At 47.1% G+C, this 19998-nt stretch overlaps 2 protein-coding genes and 1 long non-coding RNA gene across 3 annotated transcripts; 1 reads left to right on the forward strand and 2 right to left on the reverse strand.

The window, feature by feature from the left end:
• Window positions 1-366: 366 nt before the first annotated feature.
• Window positions 367-8918, reverse strand: MDH2 (malate dehydrogenase 2). Its single transcript, XM_051810021.1, has 9 exons — window positions 8755-8918; window positions 6644-6812; window positions 5787-5870; window positions 4717-4826; window positions 4061-4186; window positions 3301-3378; window positions 2215-2314; window positions 1650-1801; window positions 367-669 (listed from the first exon to the last, which is right to left on the reverse strand). The coding sequence occupies exons 1-9, from the start codon at window positions 8818-8820 to the stop codon at window positions 538-540; spliced, it is 1017 nt and encodes a 338-aa protein (XP_051665981.1). The 5' UTR covers window positions 8821-8918; the 3' UTR covers window positions 367-537.
• A 22-nt stretch (window positions 8919-8940) lies between these two features.
• STYXL1 (serine/threonine/tyrosine interacting like 1) lies at window positions 8941-19625 on the forward strand. The gene is made up of 9 exons (XM_051810022.1): window positions 8941-9154; window positions 10070-10131; window positions 10603-10729; window positions 11056-11112; window positions 12002-12147; window positions 13489-13634; window positions 14692-14786; window positions 16788-16897; window positions 19044-19625. Exons 1-9 carry the CDS (start codon window positions 9052-9054, stop codon window positions 19173-19175), a joined length of 978 nt encoding a protein of 325 aa, XP_051665982.1. The 5' UTR covers window positions 8941-9051; the 3' UTR covers window positions 19176-19625.
• Window positions 15892-19979, reverse strand: LOC127481119 (uncharacterized). The gene is made up of 4 exons (XR_007908109.1): window positions 19709-19979; window positions 18799-18936; window positions 18678-18717; window positions 15892-15953 (listed from the first exon to the last, which is right to left on the reverse strand). It is a non-coding gene; the product is annotated as an uncharacterized LOC127481119 (long non-coding RNA).
• Between the last annotated feature and the right edge of the window lie 19 nt (window positions 19980-19998).

Below are 19998 nucleotides of genomic sequence, written 5' to 3' on the forward strand. Positions count from 1 at the left end.
AGTTTAATTACTGTCTTAGCGCAGGACTGACGTTTCAAACACCATGCTCTTTCACTAACTCCTTTAAAAATCAAATTACATAAGAGATTAAGGTAACACAAGGTAACAGAGGTAATGCCACCTCCTGGAAAAATCACCTCTGGTGCAGCCCCTTCAACCCATCTTAATCTTATCTGATCACACCTGGTTCCCAGTGGCTTTTACTGAACAAGGAGCCCAAGCCAAAACCTAGGCAGCAGCAGAGTTGGGAGCAACTAGTTCACCCACCTTACAAGGCTATTTCATCTCTATTGAAACCATTAACCTCTCAGTGATCTACGAGCCTTAACTTCAAAAGATAAAGTGCATCAGGAAAAGCCCACATGGTACACTGAAAAAATGAGGCCGTTTTATTGATGATTAGACTCTGCACTGGCAACAAGCATCAAGCTAATACAGACAGACTTCAACCAAAGCATGAGCTTTGAATCAGAAGTCATAAAGTGACATGATGCCTTAATAAATTAAGGAAGTTAATTCCTCCCCATCATCAACTCTTCACTTGAAGTTCTTTGCAAATTCCTCTCCTTTCTTAATAGAAGCCTTCAGCTCAGACATGGCCGCAGCAACCATCTTCTCTTCAAAGGGGGAGAGTTTGCCAAGGCCTAGGTTCTTCTCAATTCCTTTTTTCTGAGGGAAAGAGGATTTAAGGATTAACCATTAATTGACCTAAAGAGTAGCTTAACAGCTTTGACTAAGTATTACCCAGCTGAGACAGAGACCCAGCCTGGACCTCTGTCATCTCTAGTCTGCCAACCCTGTGCATCCTGGTAAGGTTCAAAACCTCTTACTATCTGTGGCAACTTCTACAGCCCTCACAAACTTCTCCTTCACTGTTCACAAGTGTGAAACCTGAAGGAAGTCCAGCAGCTCCTTCAAGAGGAAACTGATAGCAAGTGCTCCTTCCCACCTCCAGACACACCATCTGGCAAGAGAATCACTCCCCCCAGACTATGTCCTTTGCTTGCCACTGGCCTGCAATCTCAAACTGCTTTACAGTGGCACTCCTGGGTTTTCAAGATGTCTACATCCAAACCCTACCCTCTTAATACCCCTCTGCTTCCATTCCCTCATCAGCCTGCCCCTAACACAGCAGACACCACCTTTTGCATCCCAGCAGCCACGACAGGGCTGAAGCATCCTTGTCCTCCATCACTCCCATGGGATAAGGGTGACAAAAGGAAGACTTCTTTCAGAGTCCAGAAGAGGTTCTGAAAGCAAGCTATTAATCCTAATCCATGCTGTAGCTCCCCATGTGTCTCGATTTCTGAGGGCTTTGCTTATGGCAGGTCAGGCTGACTCTGATTAATCATATGAAGGCCCAGAGTAAACAGGCCTGACTTGAGGCAAGCACGACCTCTTAAGCCAAGTCTGAATCTCTGGTTACTCAGTGATCTGCAGTTTAAGAGCAGATAAAAGCAGCAGCATCCTTGCCAAGTCGAGCTATGTGCCTAAATACCATACCCAAATACTCAAGACTCTTTAAAAAGTACACTCAGCTGTTAACTCCAGCAATACCAGGCATTCAGCTAAACTGAAATCACTGAGTAAAACCCACAAGGCTCCATCAGTAGCTGCTGTTAATAAGCCTCAAGATTTAAAGTACATACTCCCAGCTGCAGAGGTGTAGAGAAGTACGGGCTCTCCGTTACGTCCGACTTAACAAAGGCACATTCCACAACCCCTTGCTTTCCACCCATTGCCTCCAGCAGAGAGAACACAAATCGAGCACCAGCATAGGCCATGGACAAGGTGGCAGATCCTGTAAGAGTTAAACCACTTTTAGAACAGATCACGTTGAAATTTGATACCTCCTTGGGCATCAAAGGTTTCCATACGGGTATGTTTACAGAGCTCCAGTGTCATTGACTTCAAGCTCACAGTCAGCTGGATAAAGCAGCAGCTCTTGGCCAGCTACATGCTATCCAGCTGACCAGATTTATAGAAGAAACAGCTTAATTTGACAGAGAAGATTCTTTTTAAAGCCATATATGGTGTGGGATCAGTTAATGTTTAGTCTGACATACTGAGCTACTTCTGGTAGCACAGCTCAGGCAGTCACAGCTAGATCCCTAATCGGCAGTTCATAAACTGTAAGTAAGATTAAACTGCAGGGGACTGCATCCATTCAGGTAGATAACAAGAATTACTTGAAAGCTCTACTCAAGAACCCACCTGCTCCTGCTTTAGCTTGGACAACCTCAGTGCCAGCTTCCTGAATTCTCGCTGTAAGCTTCTCCAGCTGATCCTGAGGAAACTCCACTTTTGGTGTGCACTAGATAGGAAAGAAAAAAAAGTTACTATCCAATACCAGAACCCCTCCAGATTCAGCACAAGGCCACCCACACGATGTCTTTTGTACCACTGCAGTTATTACCAGTAATTCTCAACTAAATGGGTTTAGCCCAGCTCACAACTTGTGTGACACTGACCAACTGCAGGAGTCACCAGGGCCACTGGTCACTGCGGGGCTGGAACAGGAGCCCAGCCATGTCCACATTCCTTAAGGACAAACTGCAGCTTTGCAGCCAAACCAGGGCTTGCCATGGTTCCTCACTACTGTGCAGTCCTTTGCACTAAACATATGCCCTCCAAGCGTTAGGAATTTCAAAAAGTCATCTTGTAAATATTCGGGTCACCATGGCATTATGGAAGTCAAGAGCCTTATGAAGGATCCAGTCTCCCAGCAGTATTTAGAAGTTACTAAACCTTCAGACACAGTTCTGCCAGTAGCTTAAGCACAGCTGTGTCTCTCCCAATGGACTGCTTAACCAAAGCACCCTCTCAGCATACAGCTGCTCCACAGCTCTTATTCCTTAAGAAAATCCTTCTGTGAAGGATATTTTATTCCCCACTTAGAGCACAGCTTTTCCCCTTTTTGTTGCAGATTGTCCTTGGTCATATCCCAGCCATCTCCCCACAAGGCCACAGCCTGCTTAAGAACTGCATTTCGGTATGGCTTAGATGCATGAAGGGAGCTTCTCCTGATGACCTGCCATTGCCACACTTCAGATCTTATATCCCAAAGTCCTTCAAAGGAAAGCTGGAACTATTTACACTCTTGACACCATCCAGAGTTTAGATTTGGCTTGCTGCCTTCCATCTCATCATGTATCTCATCCCAGAAGGAAAGCAGCCATGAGAACAGGGAAAACTGTCTCTGCTCTATCTTAGCAATGAACTGCCATCACAAAGGCACTTTACATCAACCCCAACACCCTGAGGAGTGTGCTGCCACCCAGAGCAGTCACCACGACCCACCTGAGAGATCAGAGGGATGATAGTCTTCCCAGCGTGGCCACCAATAACTGGAACAGTTACTCGAGCTGGATCTAAGCCCTAAGGGAAACATGAAACTTTCCAGCTTCTGAAGCACATGGGCAAGAAAAACAAGTGAAAACAGCACACTTCACCTGGGTACATGGACACATTGGTAAGTCAAAGGTTGGACTCCATGATCCTGGAGGTCTTTTCCAACCTAAATGATTCTGTGATCTATAACCCGGTGCTACACAGGGCAGGAGTTTCAGAGGCAGCTCCAGGTTACTCTGATTACTTTATACAGTTACAGGACATTATTACTGCAAGTTTGGATAAACAGCAGCACAACATAAACACCACCAGGGCTATTAAGAGCAGTAACTTGTTACAGCTTCTGATACTTTGCAGAATATCCTGTAACACACAGCACAGAGTTTGACTTGCAAACACATACAACAACTCAACCCTCTCCTCCAGTTGCACCAGGGGTTGGAAATGCCAATGGAATTAAGGAGAACACGTAGCTCACTCACAGGGCTATGAAAAGGAAAGGTCAAAGTCTCTTGAGCCACGTTTTGCAAGAAACCTTATCTCCAGGCTCCTCTAGAGAATGGAGGCAGGGAATCATTGCCTTCGCCTCTGGCTCCACAGAAATCCGAGCTCCTTTGGCTCTCTGCAGTGATTTTGGAAGCATTTCTGTATAGATCTGATACCAAAGCAGGCAGTGTCCCTCCCCCAGCAGCTGTTAACCATGACCTGCCTTCAGTTCAGCCACAAAAGTGTTTGCTCTGACGATGTCCAGCGTTGTGACACCAAAGATTTTGTTGGGATTATACACACCGTGCTTCTTGAAGACTTCTGAAGTTATAGGGATGGTTGAATTTACCTACCAGCAAGAAGAGGCAAGCACTGATTAAAAGCAGTATAATAGCAAAGCCAATGCATGAACTTAAACAGGCCAACAAACAACCTGAACTACACTTCCAACTTGGAATCAGCTGCAGCCAATTACTTTAATGCCTAAATTGAAGAGCAATTTACAGTCAGGCTGGAATAAAAGTCATTAATTTTACATAACCATTAAGACAATAAATTTGTTCATTCCCATTACAAAGGCTCCTCCCTCAGAGAGCTAAGACTTTTATCCCTAATTTTAGCTAATACACCAGCTTGTATTATAACCAGTCACACAGATTTTGAGATATTAAGCACTTTTATATCCAAGTTTCCTCTGACTTAAATACGGCCAAGAGAAATGGGTTAGTAGAACCAGGCTTTTACAGCTTTTCCACTAATACACTGCAGATCTTAAAGATACTGCTCAAAAAGAATTTGGATTACTTTAGTATCTCAGTCTGGATTTTGTTTTTTTTTTTTTTTTTCCTCTACATTCCAAAGCCTTCAGAAACCACTTACCGGGTTAGAAATAATACAGATCATGGCTTCTGGACAGTGCTTTGCACAGCCAGTTGTCAAAGAGGCAACAATGCTGGCATTGGTGTTGAACAGGTCATCACGAGTCATACCTGAAACACAGCCAGTGCAGTGTCCTGTTACCCACAGTCTGCCCCTTCATGGGCAAGCAACCCAACCAAAAACCTGGGCAGAGACACATCAGCTTCTGGTTTCATAGATCCAGAGTAAATTCTCCAGCTGCAGTAATGAACTGGCTCCAAAGATAACTCCTCTTGCTAACAAGCCCTTTTCAGGAGCGACCAGCCCAGCTGCCCATTGCCAGAACACATTTCACCTAAGCTGCCTGGAGTACACTGTGACCATACAGACCCACACCACTGATACTCAGAGCAGCCTAATTGCTCCCAAGATGAATTCTCCTTCTTCTCTTAAGTCACCCCCACAACTCCAGTTTAAATGCCAACTGCTCTGTGCAAAATACTGCTGGTTGTGTGAGTGCCACCTCCCATTTCTGTTGCAGCAACTACTTAACCGTGAAAAATGAAGATTTAGGAAGAGCTAGGCATTAAAGTCTAGAATTTTGTTACATTCCAAATAGGATACTGAAAAACAGAGTAGAAAAGGTGCGGGTCAGAGACATTCTAGGAAGGCTTAACAGCATTTATTCAGAGATGCCCCAAGAAGTTACTGCACAACTGATGCAATACAAATAGATTATTTTTATTCTCCTGAGAAATGAAACAATGAACCAGTTTTTATTCCTCGAGCATTGCCTCAGGGCAAGAAACACAAAGGGAGATTTAGGATCACTTTCATGTAAGGTCTTTGCCCCTCAACCCCACGTGGGAATTCCAGAAATCAATGCTGCCCATTTCACAAGGGATAGTCTGAGAGAGAGGCTGAATGAGCTGCCTGATACCATAAGCAGCTCTGGGTCAGGGGCATTAACAGACCACTTACACCTCAAGCCAACACCACCATAAAGCACCAGACACAGCTCTATTTGAGCAGCAGCACTGCAGAGATCCACTTCAAAGCAGCCCTGGGGCTTTCCAACAAAGAGAACGTACCTGGTTTTCTAGGGACTCCCGCCGGAATAACAACAATATCACAGCCCTTCAGACATTCTGGCAACTGCTCAGGTCCCATGAAGCCTGAAATGGAAGACACTCAGACATTATGCTTTCGAGAGTTATTAAGTAACTGATACTTCGAAGCACAAAATTACACCCAGAGGCATCCAATTCCTTTTTTTAATTTAGCCTTCAATTCAAACTTACGCTGAAAAGCAAAGAAACACAATTACGGATGGATCCCATTCGATGTTTTATCCTTGCTTCAAAACTTACAGAACCAGAGTGGTGAGAATCTCACATTCAATTGTTTTGAAAACCCCCAGGTCCTCCTGCTATGTGTGTTTACTCTCCAAAAACCTTGGCACAAGAGTCAGTGCCCCCAGAGAGTTTCAGGCAGGCATATTCAAGTAAAATGTCACCTTCTGGAGGTCTTCAGACAAAATAAAGATCAGCAGAATAAGTTTTGCTTTCATCAGAACCTGACAGCGTCCCTTCAGAAAAGAAGTATGTGGAATTCATGTGGATACCCAGGGAGTGTTAAGTCTAGTTGTAGTCAAACTTCTAAATTCAACACTCGGGCTTTGTTCAGAAATAATTTCACTGAGTGTTTCCTGCCAGATATCACAAATTCCCCTTCAACAGTGCAACCACAGGCCATTTTCATCTCCATACACGTCAATCTAATCAGCTAAACCTTAATTAATCATGCACTGCTCGAGGAAAAAGCTCCTTATATTGACACCAGGCCTCAGGATCACTGTGTGAAGATTCCCCTTCGCAAGCAACGAGCGATCCAGCGCCAGAGCCACCCGAGAGGATCCCTCAGGAACACAGAGCATTCCCAGCAGTACCTTTGACCTTGGCTTTGGTCTCGATGTGGCTGAGGTCAGCTGCCACTCCTGGAGTGTGGGCAATGTCATAGAGGCTGAGCTTGCTCACCAGCGGGCTGTTCTTCAGGAGCAGGGACAGCGGCTGCCCGATGCCCCCTGAGGCCCCCAGCACTGCCACCTTGGCATTGTTCTGTGGGAAAGAGACAACAAATACGAGGTGCAGAACTTCTGGCAACCACCCCAGCGGTGACCTTGGGGATTCCACCACGCTTTCTTTAATTTTAGCTCTATTTCTCAATTTTTCACCAAGCACTACGCAAACCTGACAGCCTCAAGTGATGCTCGTGAGAGCTTCCCAGGGATCCTCCAGGTTTATTGGCAGGACAAGTTGGAGGAAACTTATTTGCAACCTGAAGCTCAAAGGGAAGCAAGGTTGGGGCAAAGGAACCCGAAGGATCACCTCTCTCCAGACAGAAATGTCTGCCTGAGACTTATACCTGCCACCCAGGTCTGACTTCGGGCAAAATCTGGTTTGTAGTTTCTCTAGACTATTAATATTGCCAGTATTAAAAAAATATGCCTTCCCATTTGGCAAATCAGTACACTTAATAGTCTACAATAAATGTAATAACCACTGTATGTACAGGAAGAAAATGTTTAGGCCAGAAATAAATTCAACATAGTACCTGCAGCTGCCTCAAGATCAAGGTCTGAGAATATTACATGCTTAGAACTTCCAGTTTTGATCATGTGGCTGAGAATCAAGTAAAATCAACTCTTCTTGGCTGCCCTGTGAACCAATTTTACCCTCACAGGTGTACTGGCAGGACGTTATTTCTCTCTGCTCCTGTTTGTAGAGTATTGCCAGATGAGAGAAAAAGGCCAGAACAACCTTAAAGTGCAATGCTCTTCCGGAGTGATGGAGGACCAGTCTCCTGCAGAGAGGCAACTTGGCAATACAATTACTGCTGAAAAAGCCATTCTCTATCACAGCCTTACCAGATAAAGCCATAATAGCTCCAAGTCCCGACATGAACACCTTAATTACTGTGCTATGACAAGAAATAATCCACCCGAGAGCTAGATTAGCCCAACCTCATCTTGATTTTCTTGCTATTGTAACAGATGTAATTTTGCATAACACTCTTGAAGGGGAAGCAAAGTCTGGCATGAGTAAATGCTGTGCCCTATTTATGACTGAGCTGATACCACGAGGTCAAAACCTCACTGCTAAAAGATACAGATCCTACGAAAAAAAAACTTACACAAGCCTCTCCTGTGCAGCACATCTTTATAGCTCCAATAACCACTATTAATGTCAGATAGAGGTCGGTCCCTACCCATGCAACCACAGCAGCAGCTCTCCTCTGGTTTGGGGTCAGCAAAACGGTGGATTTCAAGCACATAAAGGATTACTGCTAAACCCCAGCCACCAGCTTTAGCTCTTAAAACCTCTGGAACGCAGGGGCACGTTTGCACTAGAGGAAGGAAGCGGGGAAACCTGCCTATCACCCACCGCGCACCACCAGAGAGAGAAGTTCATCAGGTCTGGGCTCCTCCCCGGGCTCCACAGCCCCAGAACCCAGAAGGGCCTGGGCTCCTCCCCGGCCCCACATGGGTTCCTCTCACCTGGGAGGAACTGGGCCCAACCCGGGGCTGGCAGCCCCTCACCGGGACGGACCGGAGCTTCTCCCCAGGTTCCACCCGAGCCCCGCAGCCCTTCACCGCGAGGGTCTGGGCTCCACAGCCCCTCACCGAGGAAAACCTGAGCTCCTGCCCGGCCCCCAGCCCCCTCTCCGAGCAGGGCCCCCGCTCCAACCGAGCCCCGCAACCGAGGAGGAACTGGGTCCAACCGCGGCCTCGCAGGCCCAGAACCGACGAGGAGCGGGGCTCCACCCGAGCTACACCCTCCCTGGGCTGCACACCCTCACTGAAAAGGGTCTGGGCTCTCCCTGGGCTGCTCCACAGCCCCACAGCCCCTCACCGAGGAGGTGCCGGGCCGCACCGGAGCCCCGCAGCCTCTCACCGGGGAGCACACGGGCTCCACAGCCCCGCACCGAGGGCTCCCCCCGAGCCCCGCAGCCCCGCTCTGAGGAGGCCTCAGGCCCGGCCCCGCTCCCCACCCACGTTACCTGTGCGGAGGTGGCGATGCCGCGGCGCAGGGCGGCGCTGGTGGCGGTGCTGAGGCGGGACAGCATGGCAGGAACGGCGGGAGCGGAGCTGGCGGCGCCCGGTGACTCCAACGACCTCCACGGCCTGCGCGGCCCCGCCTCTCGCGAGACTTCCCCCTCCCCTTCCCGCCGCGGGCGGCAGTCTCGCGAGATCTGGGCAGAGGTAACCTTGGAGACGGGCGGGCGTCGCTCCCCGGGCCCGGCGCAGGGACAGGGCGGGATCGGGGTGTCGCGATAGTCGGCGACAGCCCGCCGGGGATGGCAGGGGTGGCGCTCTGTGAGCCCCGACACCTCTACAACATCATCAACCAGTGCCGGCGGTTCCCGCGGCTGGCGGAGCCCAACTACCTGTGCCTGCTGGGTGAGGCCGCGGCACAGGCCCGCCCCTGCCTGCTGCTCCTGCCTGCTGCTGTCCCTGCCTACCCCTGCCCATCCCTGCCTGCTGTTTCCTGCTCCTACCTCTCCCTGTCCTTGTCCCTACCGCTGCCTGCCCCCTGCGTGCTGCTACTGTCCCTGCCTCCTGCTTATCCCTGCTGCTCTTGCCTGCCCCTGCCTGCTGCTGCCCCAGGCTTTTCCTGCCCCTGCCTGCAGCCAGGCACTGTGCTCAGCCTGGTCCTGCTCTGGCTTTCCTCATGTCCAGCTCTCCCTGCTCTGATCCATCCCATGGATACACACTCTCCCTCTCTACTTCCAGCAATTTTAGAGGTGTACAAGATCTTTCAACCATTTCACTAAGATTGCTGATAAGCATTTGCATCTTGCATAGCGCCAATACCCCCCCAAAGAGTGTCTGATATTGCAACATTATTAAATGTTTTGGTGAAGGAATCAGCCAGTTTGGGAGTGGGTCTGGTGCCCCTCTGCCCAGCTCTGGGGCAGCAGAGGCAGAGCTGCTGGGCAGAGGTCAGAGCAGGCACAGCACTGGTGCTGGGAATGCTACAGGAACACACTTGGGTCAGGACTAAGGCTGCTGGCATCACTTGGTGTTGCACACACACTCACATCGGTCCCGGAGGTCCTTATATCCACACCAGTAGCCTCAGTTCCTAAAAAACCAAATCACACACTTATCAAGGTTGGAAAGAGACTTTCAAGATCATCCAGTCCAACCATCAACCCAGCACCACCATAACCACTCCTAAACCATATCCCCAAGTGCCACAGCCCCAAATGTCTCTTCTCTGGGTGATGCCAGTGCCTGAATTCCTGCTGACCAAATCACAAACAGAATTCCACCTTTACAAGCCAATTGCTCTGTCTCGGTTGGTCTTTTCAGATGCCCGTACTCAGCGTGAATTCGACGAGAGCCACATTGTTACAGCCCGCAGGATTGAACGGGTGAGGGCATTGTTTGAGCGAACCACCCCTCGATTCAGCGATTAGCAGGAAGCCAAAACTGGTTTAAAACCCCCGGGAAACGTCCCATCCTCTCCCGTGCCTGTTGCAGCCGTGCTCGGTGGCTGCCACTGGGGGGATGTATTCTGTCACAAAGCAAAGGTGGCCTCAGCAGCCCGAAGGATTGGCACATAGGGGCTGAATATCAGGAAAAATATTGCACAAGGACTCACATCTTGTAGCCTTGTCTCGCAAGGACAGTGCTGGCATCTGCCCCGCTGTGGGTGATGAAGCAATCAGGGCAGTTTGCATAATTTCTGGCTCCTAACCGGGGCTCTCAGCGTCACCCACACCCACACGGGCAAACCAACACATAGCTAGAGAGAGTTGTAGCTTGCAGGATGTCAGTACTGTTGATGCCACAAGAGCAGAGTGGAGCTGTGCCCCTGACAGAATTCCTCTGTGATTTTGCAGAGTCCTAGAGGGGAGTATCTGATCCCGAGTGCAGAGGAGTTGGGCTATGTCAGACACTGTGTGGTGTATGACTACAACACCAGCGTTTTGAGCTGCTGTGACTATGATGAAGAGGAGAAAGAAACAGGTACGTGGGACCCATATCAGTCAAGACCTCACTGCCAGAGAGATATTCATCCCATTCCTCGTTTAATTTTATGCAACTCATTGGAAGAGGTGCAAATGTTCCCAGTTCTATTTGAAAAATGATCGTCCGTTCTGTGCTTCTGGTTTTTCACTGTGTTGTGTATGTTCTTAGGCTTCAAAAATCCAGGTTTTATTTCAAAGCATCCTGGCAGGCCTGGTTTCCATCTGTGGATGATCCCCCGAAGCTCCTTGATGCATGTGAGGAATGGGTTCTTTTCTTCCCCCACGTTTCCCTGAGACTGGGCTTGTCCAACAATTGCCTTTTAGGGAGCAGTGCTGCCTCAGGGACCGGAAACAGTGGCTTGAGTCCCGTGCATTCCCAGAGTGAGTACTTCCTTCTCTGAGGGCTAGAAAAGGCTTTCACATCATGATACTTAAAAATACCTTTAATGGGGGTGATGATTTGATGGAGTTCACCGGGAATTAAGAGCTGGAAACCTTTCCATGTCAGTGTTCAGCCCTCCTTGAACCATGGAATTGTTTAGCTTTCACACATCCTTCAGCAGGGAGCTCTGCTGAGTGCAGGACTTCTGTATGTTTATTTGGCTCTTATGAGCTTTACAAAGTCTACAATAGTTTTAGCAAAGATTTACATCACTTTACAAAGAAAAAAATCGTGGGTGTGTGAGGGGAATGAAAAAAGAAGGATATTCCTAAATGCTTGATGATGAGGCATTAAAGGGAAGGTGTGAAGAATCAGAAGTGGGTTTCTATTGTGCTGATCTATTTCTAAAGCAGACATAGCTAGAGGGAAGCAGGATGGATCCCTTGGGAAGAGGAGCAGCCATCTCACATAATTTACTTCATTGAGGAGAGTGTTTAAAACACTTGAGGAAGATTGAAGGCACTTCCTTCTTTCCCCCTTTGCCTAAAGCAAACTAAAGAAAAGGGCCTCTGTAAAACTATGATTAGTAGATTTAAATTAATAATACTTCCCTCTTGTGGGAACTTATTACAAGTATTTCCCAAAGAAAAAACAGGAGAGAAAAAAAAAACCAAAACAAACGCCTTTCTCTAGACCTACAGAAGAATCAAGGAGAGGAATAAAAGATTGGGACAAGAGGTGAAAGCAGCACACAGGTACAGAATAAGTTGAGCTTTTAGCAAAGTTTTCTATAGAGCATTAAATGAAATGGGAATTGCTGTGGGTGTTGGGAGGCAGATGATGGAGACACTGAACCTGCCCTGGCAAACAGCTTTTTGGTCTCCTTAGATACTCAGGAAGGAGCTGCATTCCTCCACGCCAGAAACTTTCAGGAGTTCACCCGCCACCACGTGCTCGTCCTGAAGGGAGGGTACAGGCATTTTTCAGCTTGTTTTCCTTTTCTGGGGACTCAGAAGACACTGTGGATGCCTCAGGTGACATGAGACTAATCTGAAAGTAGAATTAGCATTCATATTCAGCTGATGATGGCTGATGAATTCAAGTTAAATGGTGTTGCAAATGTAGTATCACAGTAACTTCAAGCAAAGGAATTAAATGTCATCTGAATTGCTGTGCTTGCCCTGAGTCTCACCACTGATTCTTCTGCGGCCACATTTTTCCTCTTCCACTGCGTGAAAGAAAGCTCATGGAAACAACCTGGGAATGTTTCCCTGATAACCCCGAAACTGGCCTGGGGAGAGTACAGATAACTGAACAAACACTAGCAAATGATGAAAAGAAGCAGGGTCCTCTCTCACACGTGGTTATCTGGGATAGTACACAGCAAATGTTTTCAGACAGAAGTGCAATTCCTACCAAGCACTGTGTTCCATGTGTTTTCATCGGGAAGGATCACAAAGCAAGTGCTGGTGCATTGTTTTAATAGGCCCAGAAAGAAAGCAGCCATCCACTCAAACACCAGTATCCTAATATTTGGTTTCACCTACAAATATCAATCTGTTTAGCTCATGAGAAACAATCACCCTTTATTTCACACCTAGGACAGGACCTGAGGCAGGGCAGGCTAAGGAGGTGCTGGTCAGCAGCAAGCATCTCATTGCAACGTGTCTTTTGTTCCCTCCTGCTTCACAGGAAATAGCCCATGACACTGTGCTGACCTGTGGGATGCTACAGCACAGGAGGCAAAATCGATTCACTTTGTGCTGCTTTGTGAAGGGCAACACATTGCTGAGCTTCCCCATCAGATTCACATGGACACAGAGTACCTCCCTGCCTCTCAGTTTAAGCTGTTCACTGTTGGTTTAGCCTGCTGCTTTGTGCTGCTGCAGCAGTAGCAGAGTATCCATTAAGGATGTCGAGGCTTCTCGTGTGTTTTCATTCTCAGCCTCCACGCTGCAGGCGCCCGGAAGCAGCTGCAGAGTTGTGCTGTGCCACTACAGGGCACCTGCAGCTCTGCAGGTGGCAGATGATTTCATTTAGCCCTGCAAACAGTAACCAGGGAGAACATCAAATGGATCTGTTATGCTGCAGTCCCTGCAGACAATGGGAAGGGTATATTCCACCTCCTGTGTAGTCAGGGTTTGTTTCAAGTAACGCCGCAACAACAGCAATGCTGTTAATTATTCTCAGTAAATCTAGTAAAGACTTCAATATACAGAAAGTCCAGGTGATTGAATGAATCATTACACTAAATTGTGTCATGGGCTGTTGACTAAGTGCTTGTTCAATTCTTCACATGACTTATGTTTAAGAACTTAGCAGGCTAATGGAACAAAGATTCTCTCTAACCTGAGCCTATGGTTTCTTTCCGGCAGGAACTAGACAACTTCCAGCCATACCCTGTAGAAATACTGCCTTTAAAGTTATATATGGGCAATTTCAAGCAGGCCTGTGACCAAAAAATTCAGAAAGATCTGAGGATCAAAGCACTAGTCAATGTCTCTGAACAGCCTGGAACACTGTAAGTTAAACAGTTCAAGGTTTACTCTCACCAATGTCTGCGATGTGAATAAGTGAGGTGGCACAGAGTCTGTTCACAGAGGAGTCAGTGCCTGTGAACTTCCAAGGAAACCTCTGTTGTTCACTGCAGATTCCAGTGCCATTTCATGCTCATTTTTCCAATCTCTACCCCAGAGCAGCAACACAGTCCTGCAGCCCTCGACCATGCCATGGGTGAGTTGGGTGAGAGGAGGAGTGGGAAGCACATGGCATTTTGAGTCTATCATATACTACCATTATCCAGGAAAAACCTATATCTCTGAATAGCTTTCAGAGCAAAATCTTACAAACACATCAGTGTAAATGCTAAATCACCCATGTGTCACATTGCTGGTCTTCCTTTCTTCCTACTTTGTCCATGCCCAGTCTGTAGGTTGTGCTGGAAATGCCATTTCACACAGTGAAAAATCCAGTGGCATTTCTCAAGGAGGTGACCCAAACAAAGTAAGCAACAAATCCAATTACCCACCACCCAGGACGTGTACCAGCAGACATTTCTCATGCCTTGGGCTCTGGAGAAAGGTCTCTGCACTGTGGGTAATATTCCCATGCCCTCTGCATGATGTGCTTTCACATTTTGGAAATTCCTCACCAATGTTTTGCTCTGTGAGTTCTCCGAGTTGAGTTCTCTGAGCTTTTGGAAGGAGGAGATGCTGTCATAGAGAATGACATCAAGTGACATGGGGGGCTCTGTTCACAAAACAGCCAACACACACGTGCTGTGAAGGCACTCTGGCTTTCAGTTCATCTGTTTGCATTTATCTCTCAGATAAAGGAAGCTGTAGGTTAAGACAGTGATTCTGATACCACGTGGAGTGGAAAATCACTAATTAAATTGGATCTGTGTTACAAACATCTCAGTGTCTCACCATAACAAATCCCTTATCATAATGTTAATGATGATGATGATGAAAAACTTACATGTGTAACAGCAAACAAAATTATCACCTTGCCTCCAACAAACACATCTTGTCAAAGCTGCTTCTCTGGTCCATGTGGTCTGTGTGCTCTCTTTCCAGGTTTGCAGAAGATGGTGAATCCCTCCATATATCTGTTCCAGATTCACTCGAAGCAGATCTTTTTTCTTTCTTTCCCATCATTTCTCATTTCATAGGTGAGTTGATCCTGATCTGGAATTCCTGAGACCTTGCTCACTATTAGATATTAGATGGGAGTGACAGCAATTCACTCCAACAGGAAGCTCAGGCAGCAGGGTCGTAATCATTCACAATCAGTACACTCCCAAGCAAGCCCACACCCTGATGGATGCTGGACCTGCCTCACTATCCAGCCTGTTGGACAGAGAGGCAATTTTACAGGGCATCTGACTCTGATGTTCCTGCTCACTGTAAAGAACATCTCACTCTGGTAATAGGCAGCTTTCCACCTGACCTGAAAAGGGTTTGCTGCAAAGTGTGCACCAGAGCTCCATAGGATTCCCTCTTAGTCCTTTGCAACAACCCTTTGGCTCTTACCAGCCCAAATCTTCAACAACCACAGCTTTATTTGAACCAGAGTGTGACCCACACTAGGGAACTTTCCACAGGGTGCTGCTAATCTTTAAGATTTGCAGTACAAACCCACCGTAGAGCCCGGGAAGACTTTCAGGTTGGGTGGCATCAACCTGCCTTTGGCTGATTACACCAGATAGGGCATGAAAAAAACACACTCTCCAGCTCAGTGCCTGCAGCTGCACAGCAGACACGGCTCCTGCAGCTCCATCCTGGGATGCTGTCAAACCCTGTCGTTATCTTTTATCACACTTATCAAATAACACCTGCCACAGACCAGGACCCTGCTGAGCGGAGTGTTGTTCAGAAGCAAAAGACCATCCTGTCCCCACAGACCTTATAATCCAAGTACAATATCAGAAGTGACAACTGGATGCAAAGAAACAAGGAAACAACATTTGAGGATATAATTTTGTAGTCCTGAACTGGATTTGATGATTTGCATGTGCCCAAATGCTGAAATTCACTTGCTTGCCTTTCATTGTGCCCCATGTTTCTTCCCAGTAGCGTTTCAGAAGACAGTTTCTTTCTCCCATCAGTTTGTGCACATTTCCAAGGCAGACTACAAGAGTTTATTATCTTTAGCTCTTGTGAAAGTGTTACACTGTTTACCTGATAGTGGAACTGTTTACTTGGCCCTCTAGAGCAGAATATTCAAACTGTATCAGTTATGGGGGAACACCAGACTAAAGCTCTCCACTTACTCTGAGAGGAGTGTGGATATTCTCATGCCAGGTGTATATTGGAGTGAGGCAACTTCTACTCAGGTTCTAGAACAGAAATAGTATCTCATTACAGAAATAAGTTAGAAAATGCTGTTATACTTGGAAAAAAAAATTCAGAACCAACAGAACATCTCAGCAACAGTAAAAGGCTTTGCCCTATGAATTCTATTGTTTGGTTGCTAATATTCTAAAATCATCATACTGTCTAGAGAGAGAGAGAGAAAGGATTAATTAAATATGCAACCTTCTAGGCACAGGCAGCAGAGTTAATGTGGTTAGGAGCCACTGACAACATCCTGTGGTAGCAAATGGGTTTGCTGATCTTTGCAATTTTCACCACAAAGTATCCATCATAAAAACATCATAAAAACAGTGCCCCAGCTGGCATGTACATGCTTCCTGCTGGTGATGTCCATGGAGAGAGGAAAGGGATTTAGAGTCTCAGCCCCTTCCAGTTTGGGAGCTGATTGCTCCAGCCTGCATGGAGAGCAGGCAGTTCATCAGAAATTTCAGTACCTTTAAGCCTTTCTGGGAAGAGTTTGAGCAGGTGATGTGAGTGATGCTGACCACAGGTGATGGATCGTGGTAGACCACATTTCTTCAGTTCCCTGATGTAAAGGTGACACTGATGTGCAATGAAGCATTGACTGGTTATTGTCACTGGTCCTGGTCTTCAAAGCCACATTTTAACCAAGTGGATTTCTCAGAAAGGCAAATGCTTACAGAAATGGGAGCTGGCAGAGCCCATCTGCTGCTGTCAGGGTTCCTGAGGGCTCCTGTCGCTCAGCCTGTCAGCTGTCACCGAATTAGTGCTTGGCTCTACCTTTGGAAGCTTGATTTCCCAGATCATTAATTTGTGATTGGCATTTCTTTCCTCAGATGCTCAGATGGATGTTGGAGCAGTGCTGGTGTTCTCCAGCCTGGGGATAAGCCGGAGCAGCACAGCCATCATTGCCTATCTCATGCATTCCTGCCGGCTTTCCCTGAAGGTATGGCACTGTCACAGTTCCCACCCAGACTGGCTGGGTCTGCACTTGATTTCTCTTTCTGAAGCCTCATCACTGTAGTAGTAACACGCTCACTGTCTGTGATTTCATGCAGAATATCCACCTGATAATGTAACTGATTATATGATCTGAGATTGCATCTTCTTTATACCATTAAGGAGCTGGCTTAAGTGTGATTTTGGATCTGTGAGTTCTTACCCTGGCATCTGTGATATCCTTGCATTTCCCTACTTAACTACAGGGCTATAAAACTAAAGCTGTGGTTAGAGAACATGGTATTTCTCTCCTGGATCTGAGAAAGATTGGAAGCTACTGCAGGTAATCCCACCTCTTAATTCCATGGTGTTACAGGGAAGTTCAGAAACCAGTGTTTGCAGGGCTCTGATTTACCACTGACTTCAGCATCAGCACTGACCTCTTCTGAAACCCCATTTTACTTCTCCAGAAGCAATCCCCTCCCACAGATGCTGCTGTAGAGAAAGCTGGAATGGGATAATACTCACTCAGGAGGGATGTACAGGTTGGATGGCCAGTATATGCTGTTCCATAGCTCTGAATAATGTAAGAAATGGATGAAGGATGGCTGGGAATGGCCTGGCTGTGCAAAAGCCTGGTGGCCTCTCCTCTGGTGCCCTTTCTCCCTTTCCATACAACACATGGGTATTGTGCTGCCCTAAGCACCATCTCATGGTACCTGCTAACACAGAGCAAATGAGTTCCCATGGGAACTGAACAGCATCTCCTCATCCTTGTTTAGAAAGTCTCCTCTGGGAGCTTGAACAGATTGATCCAAACTTCACTTAAGCTGGGCCTGTATCTAATAATTTTATTGATTTTGTGCAAACATTTGCAACGTAAGAGGAAATCTCTTTCCGTGGCTGTGTGCCAGTGGGTAATTAGAAGCTGAGGGTGCCAGCAGGGCTGCAGACATGGCTCAGACCCTGCACTAACACGGGTGTAACTGCTCCTGCATGCTGATAACCAGCCACTTGCACACTGAATTTCAGACTGGGCTTGCATGGCAGTGCAAAAGTCAAAGGCTGATCCTTGCCATTCCTCTCAGTTGGCATCAACAGGTTGGTCTCAGCATTTTACTAAGAGCCAAAAAAAAAAAAAAGAAGAAGAAAAGGTTGACAGGGCAGTGCTTGCCCACTGTTGGCTGGGCAAAGCTTTCCTGGGGGGATTACCCTGGCAGGCAAGTTTGTTTCTTGCAGACAAAAGCAGTGCAACAGATTCCCATGTGATTCTCCAGCCAATCCAGGCAAAGATCTTTGAAAGCTTCTAAAAGCAAGGCAGATTTGGGATGTGTCGCCCCTTATTCTGTTAGTAATCAATATATGAGTAGATCTGTTCAGTCCAGGGAAACAGGAGACACCCACACCGTGGTTCCAGAGGAGTAAATGTTGGAAGATCAGCCTCTGGAGCCTGCAGAATCACTGCGATTAGAAAAACAAACCAATGGAGCACTATCTGCTGACCTTTGGTCTCATTACACTTAAGCAACCCTCTGAGTGCAGGGGGCAAACTCTTTTACAAGCAGGAAGATGAGCACTGCTGGGAAAACACAGGGATGCAGCTGAAGTAATGCACAGCAATGCTGGTGGATCTGCTCTGTGTGTGTCAGAGTCCCTGGGTGATTACTTGGAACTAATAAATAGTTAAGATGGCTGTAATTAGTGCAGTGGGATAACTGCAGGGTCATAGCTGCTTTTGCCACATCAGGTCACACCAATCCAAAACCATGATAACCTTTGTTGCTTACCTGTGAATGGCTGATGATACTTCACTGCTTTGTTCACCATCTGTGGAAGGAACAGCATTTTAGGGTAGAAAATCCAGGCCTGGATTTCTCCATTGGTGTAAAATAAAATAATGCAGGATACCTGCCAGGTAATGAAAGCAGCCTGAGCTGTCCTCATATCCAGGAGAGCAGAGTATGAACGGGACAGGCTTCTCTGAAGTCCACATCTGGATCCAGCCTGTCCTGCTTTGGCAGCCAAAGTCTTGCCTGCAGGTTCTTGCTGCCCAGCACAGGGAGCAAATACAAAGCCGTGTTGTCTACAAGTGTAGCTGTTTCATGACTTTCAGTTCAACTCCTAACACTTCTTTCCTTTTCTTCTGCTTACAGGGAGCTTGGGATTACCTCCTGAAGTGCAAACCGAGCATGAGACCCCACCGGGGTTTTGTGGAACAGCTCTCGGCCTGGGAGAGCCAAATGTACGGGACCAACATCACAGACATCTCTGAGCCAAACTACTGACAGGGGAAAGGCACTCCCTTCCACACCACCAACAAAATGACCTGAACGCTGTTTGAGAAAGACCTCAGTGGAAAAGCTTTCCTCCTTAGCTCCATGTTACTCTGGGTCAACTTCTGGAGCCTCCTGGAGAACTCACCTGTGCTGTAGAAGGTGTGGCAGTTTGGGGAATGCAAGTGCTGCAGGATGAGACCCATTACAGGCTGTTTGTCTCTTTAGTAAGCAAAGGAGAGTATAACCATAGTAGGGTTATCTCTGAAAGGTTCCTTATCCATAGCCTGGAATGACAAATTTAGAGTCTGACTGTGGCCACTTCCAGCCTGGAGAGGTGACAACAGAATTTCCGTGACTCAGAAGTCCCTGCAGCCTGCGAGTGCCTTCTTAGCTACCCACAGACTCACTGGTTGAATTGTTCAGACCATCCTTCCCACTTGCCACCTTCTAATCCAACAACCAAACCTCTTGGCACAGCTGGTAGTTTTGAAGCCTCAATCCTGCTACATGAAACCTAAACTCAGCGTCGCCCTCTCTCTTACCTCACTGTGAATTCTGCTCATTGACATCCCAAAATAAAAACATTCCAGAAAACACTCCCGGGCTTTCCTAGCACTCTGTGTTTGCCATTTACAGCGGTCGGGTCCATTTAATTGCTTTCATTAAAGCACCCTAAATACTAAGGTAAAAAACACCGAGAGTTTCGACTTCTGATTCTTCAAAACGCGAACTGTTTCAAATAGACGGCACCTCCATACCAGAGTGCTACTCCTACCCGGCAGGAACATTCCTACGAAAGGAACATTCCAAATAATGGGAATTACAGGCCGGC

Source organism: Manacus candei, unplaced genomic scaffold (genome assembly GCF_025592945.1).
Source record: "Manacus candei isolate 608988 ecotype Guabito, Panama unplaced genomic scaffold, ASM2559294v1 h1tg000076l, whole genome shotgun sequence".
Taxonomy (NCBI): domain Eukaryota; kingdom Metazoa; phylum Chordata; class Aves; order Passeriformes; family Pipridae; genus Manacus; species Manacus candei.

What these genes read in the sequence shown, in the direction of transcription:
- MDH2 (XM_051810021.1), bottom strand. Translation starts at nt 8,820, where the DNA reads ATGCTGTCCCGCCTCAGCACCGCCACCAGCGCCGCCCTGCGCCGCGGC. An exon ending in GCATCGCCACCTCCGCACAG is followed by an intron (nt 6,813 to 8,754) that starts GTAACGTGGGTG and finishes TCTTTCCCACAG; the next exon opens with AACAATGCCAAGGTGGCAGT. An exon ending in TCTGTATTATTTCTAACCCG is followed by an intron (nt 4,187 to 4,716) that starts GTAAGTGGTTTC and finishes TCTTGCTGGTAG; the next exon opens with GTAAATTCAACCATCCCTAT.
- STYXL1 (XM_051810022.1), top strand. Translation starts at nt 9,052, where the DNA reads ATGGCAGGGGTGGCGCTCTGTGAGCCCCGACACCTCTACAACATCATC. An exon ending in TGAAGAGGAGAAAGAAACAG is followed by an intron (nt 10,730 to 11,055) that starts GTACGTGGGACC and finishes ATTGCCTTTTAG; the next exon opens with GGAGCAGTGCTGCCTCAGGG. An exon ending in CATCATTTCTCATTTCATAG is followed by an intron (nt 14,787 to 16,787) that starts GTGAGTTGATCC and finishes TTCTTTCCTCAG; the next exon opens with ATGCTCAGATGGATGTTGGA.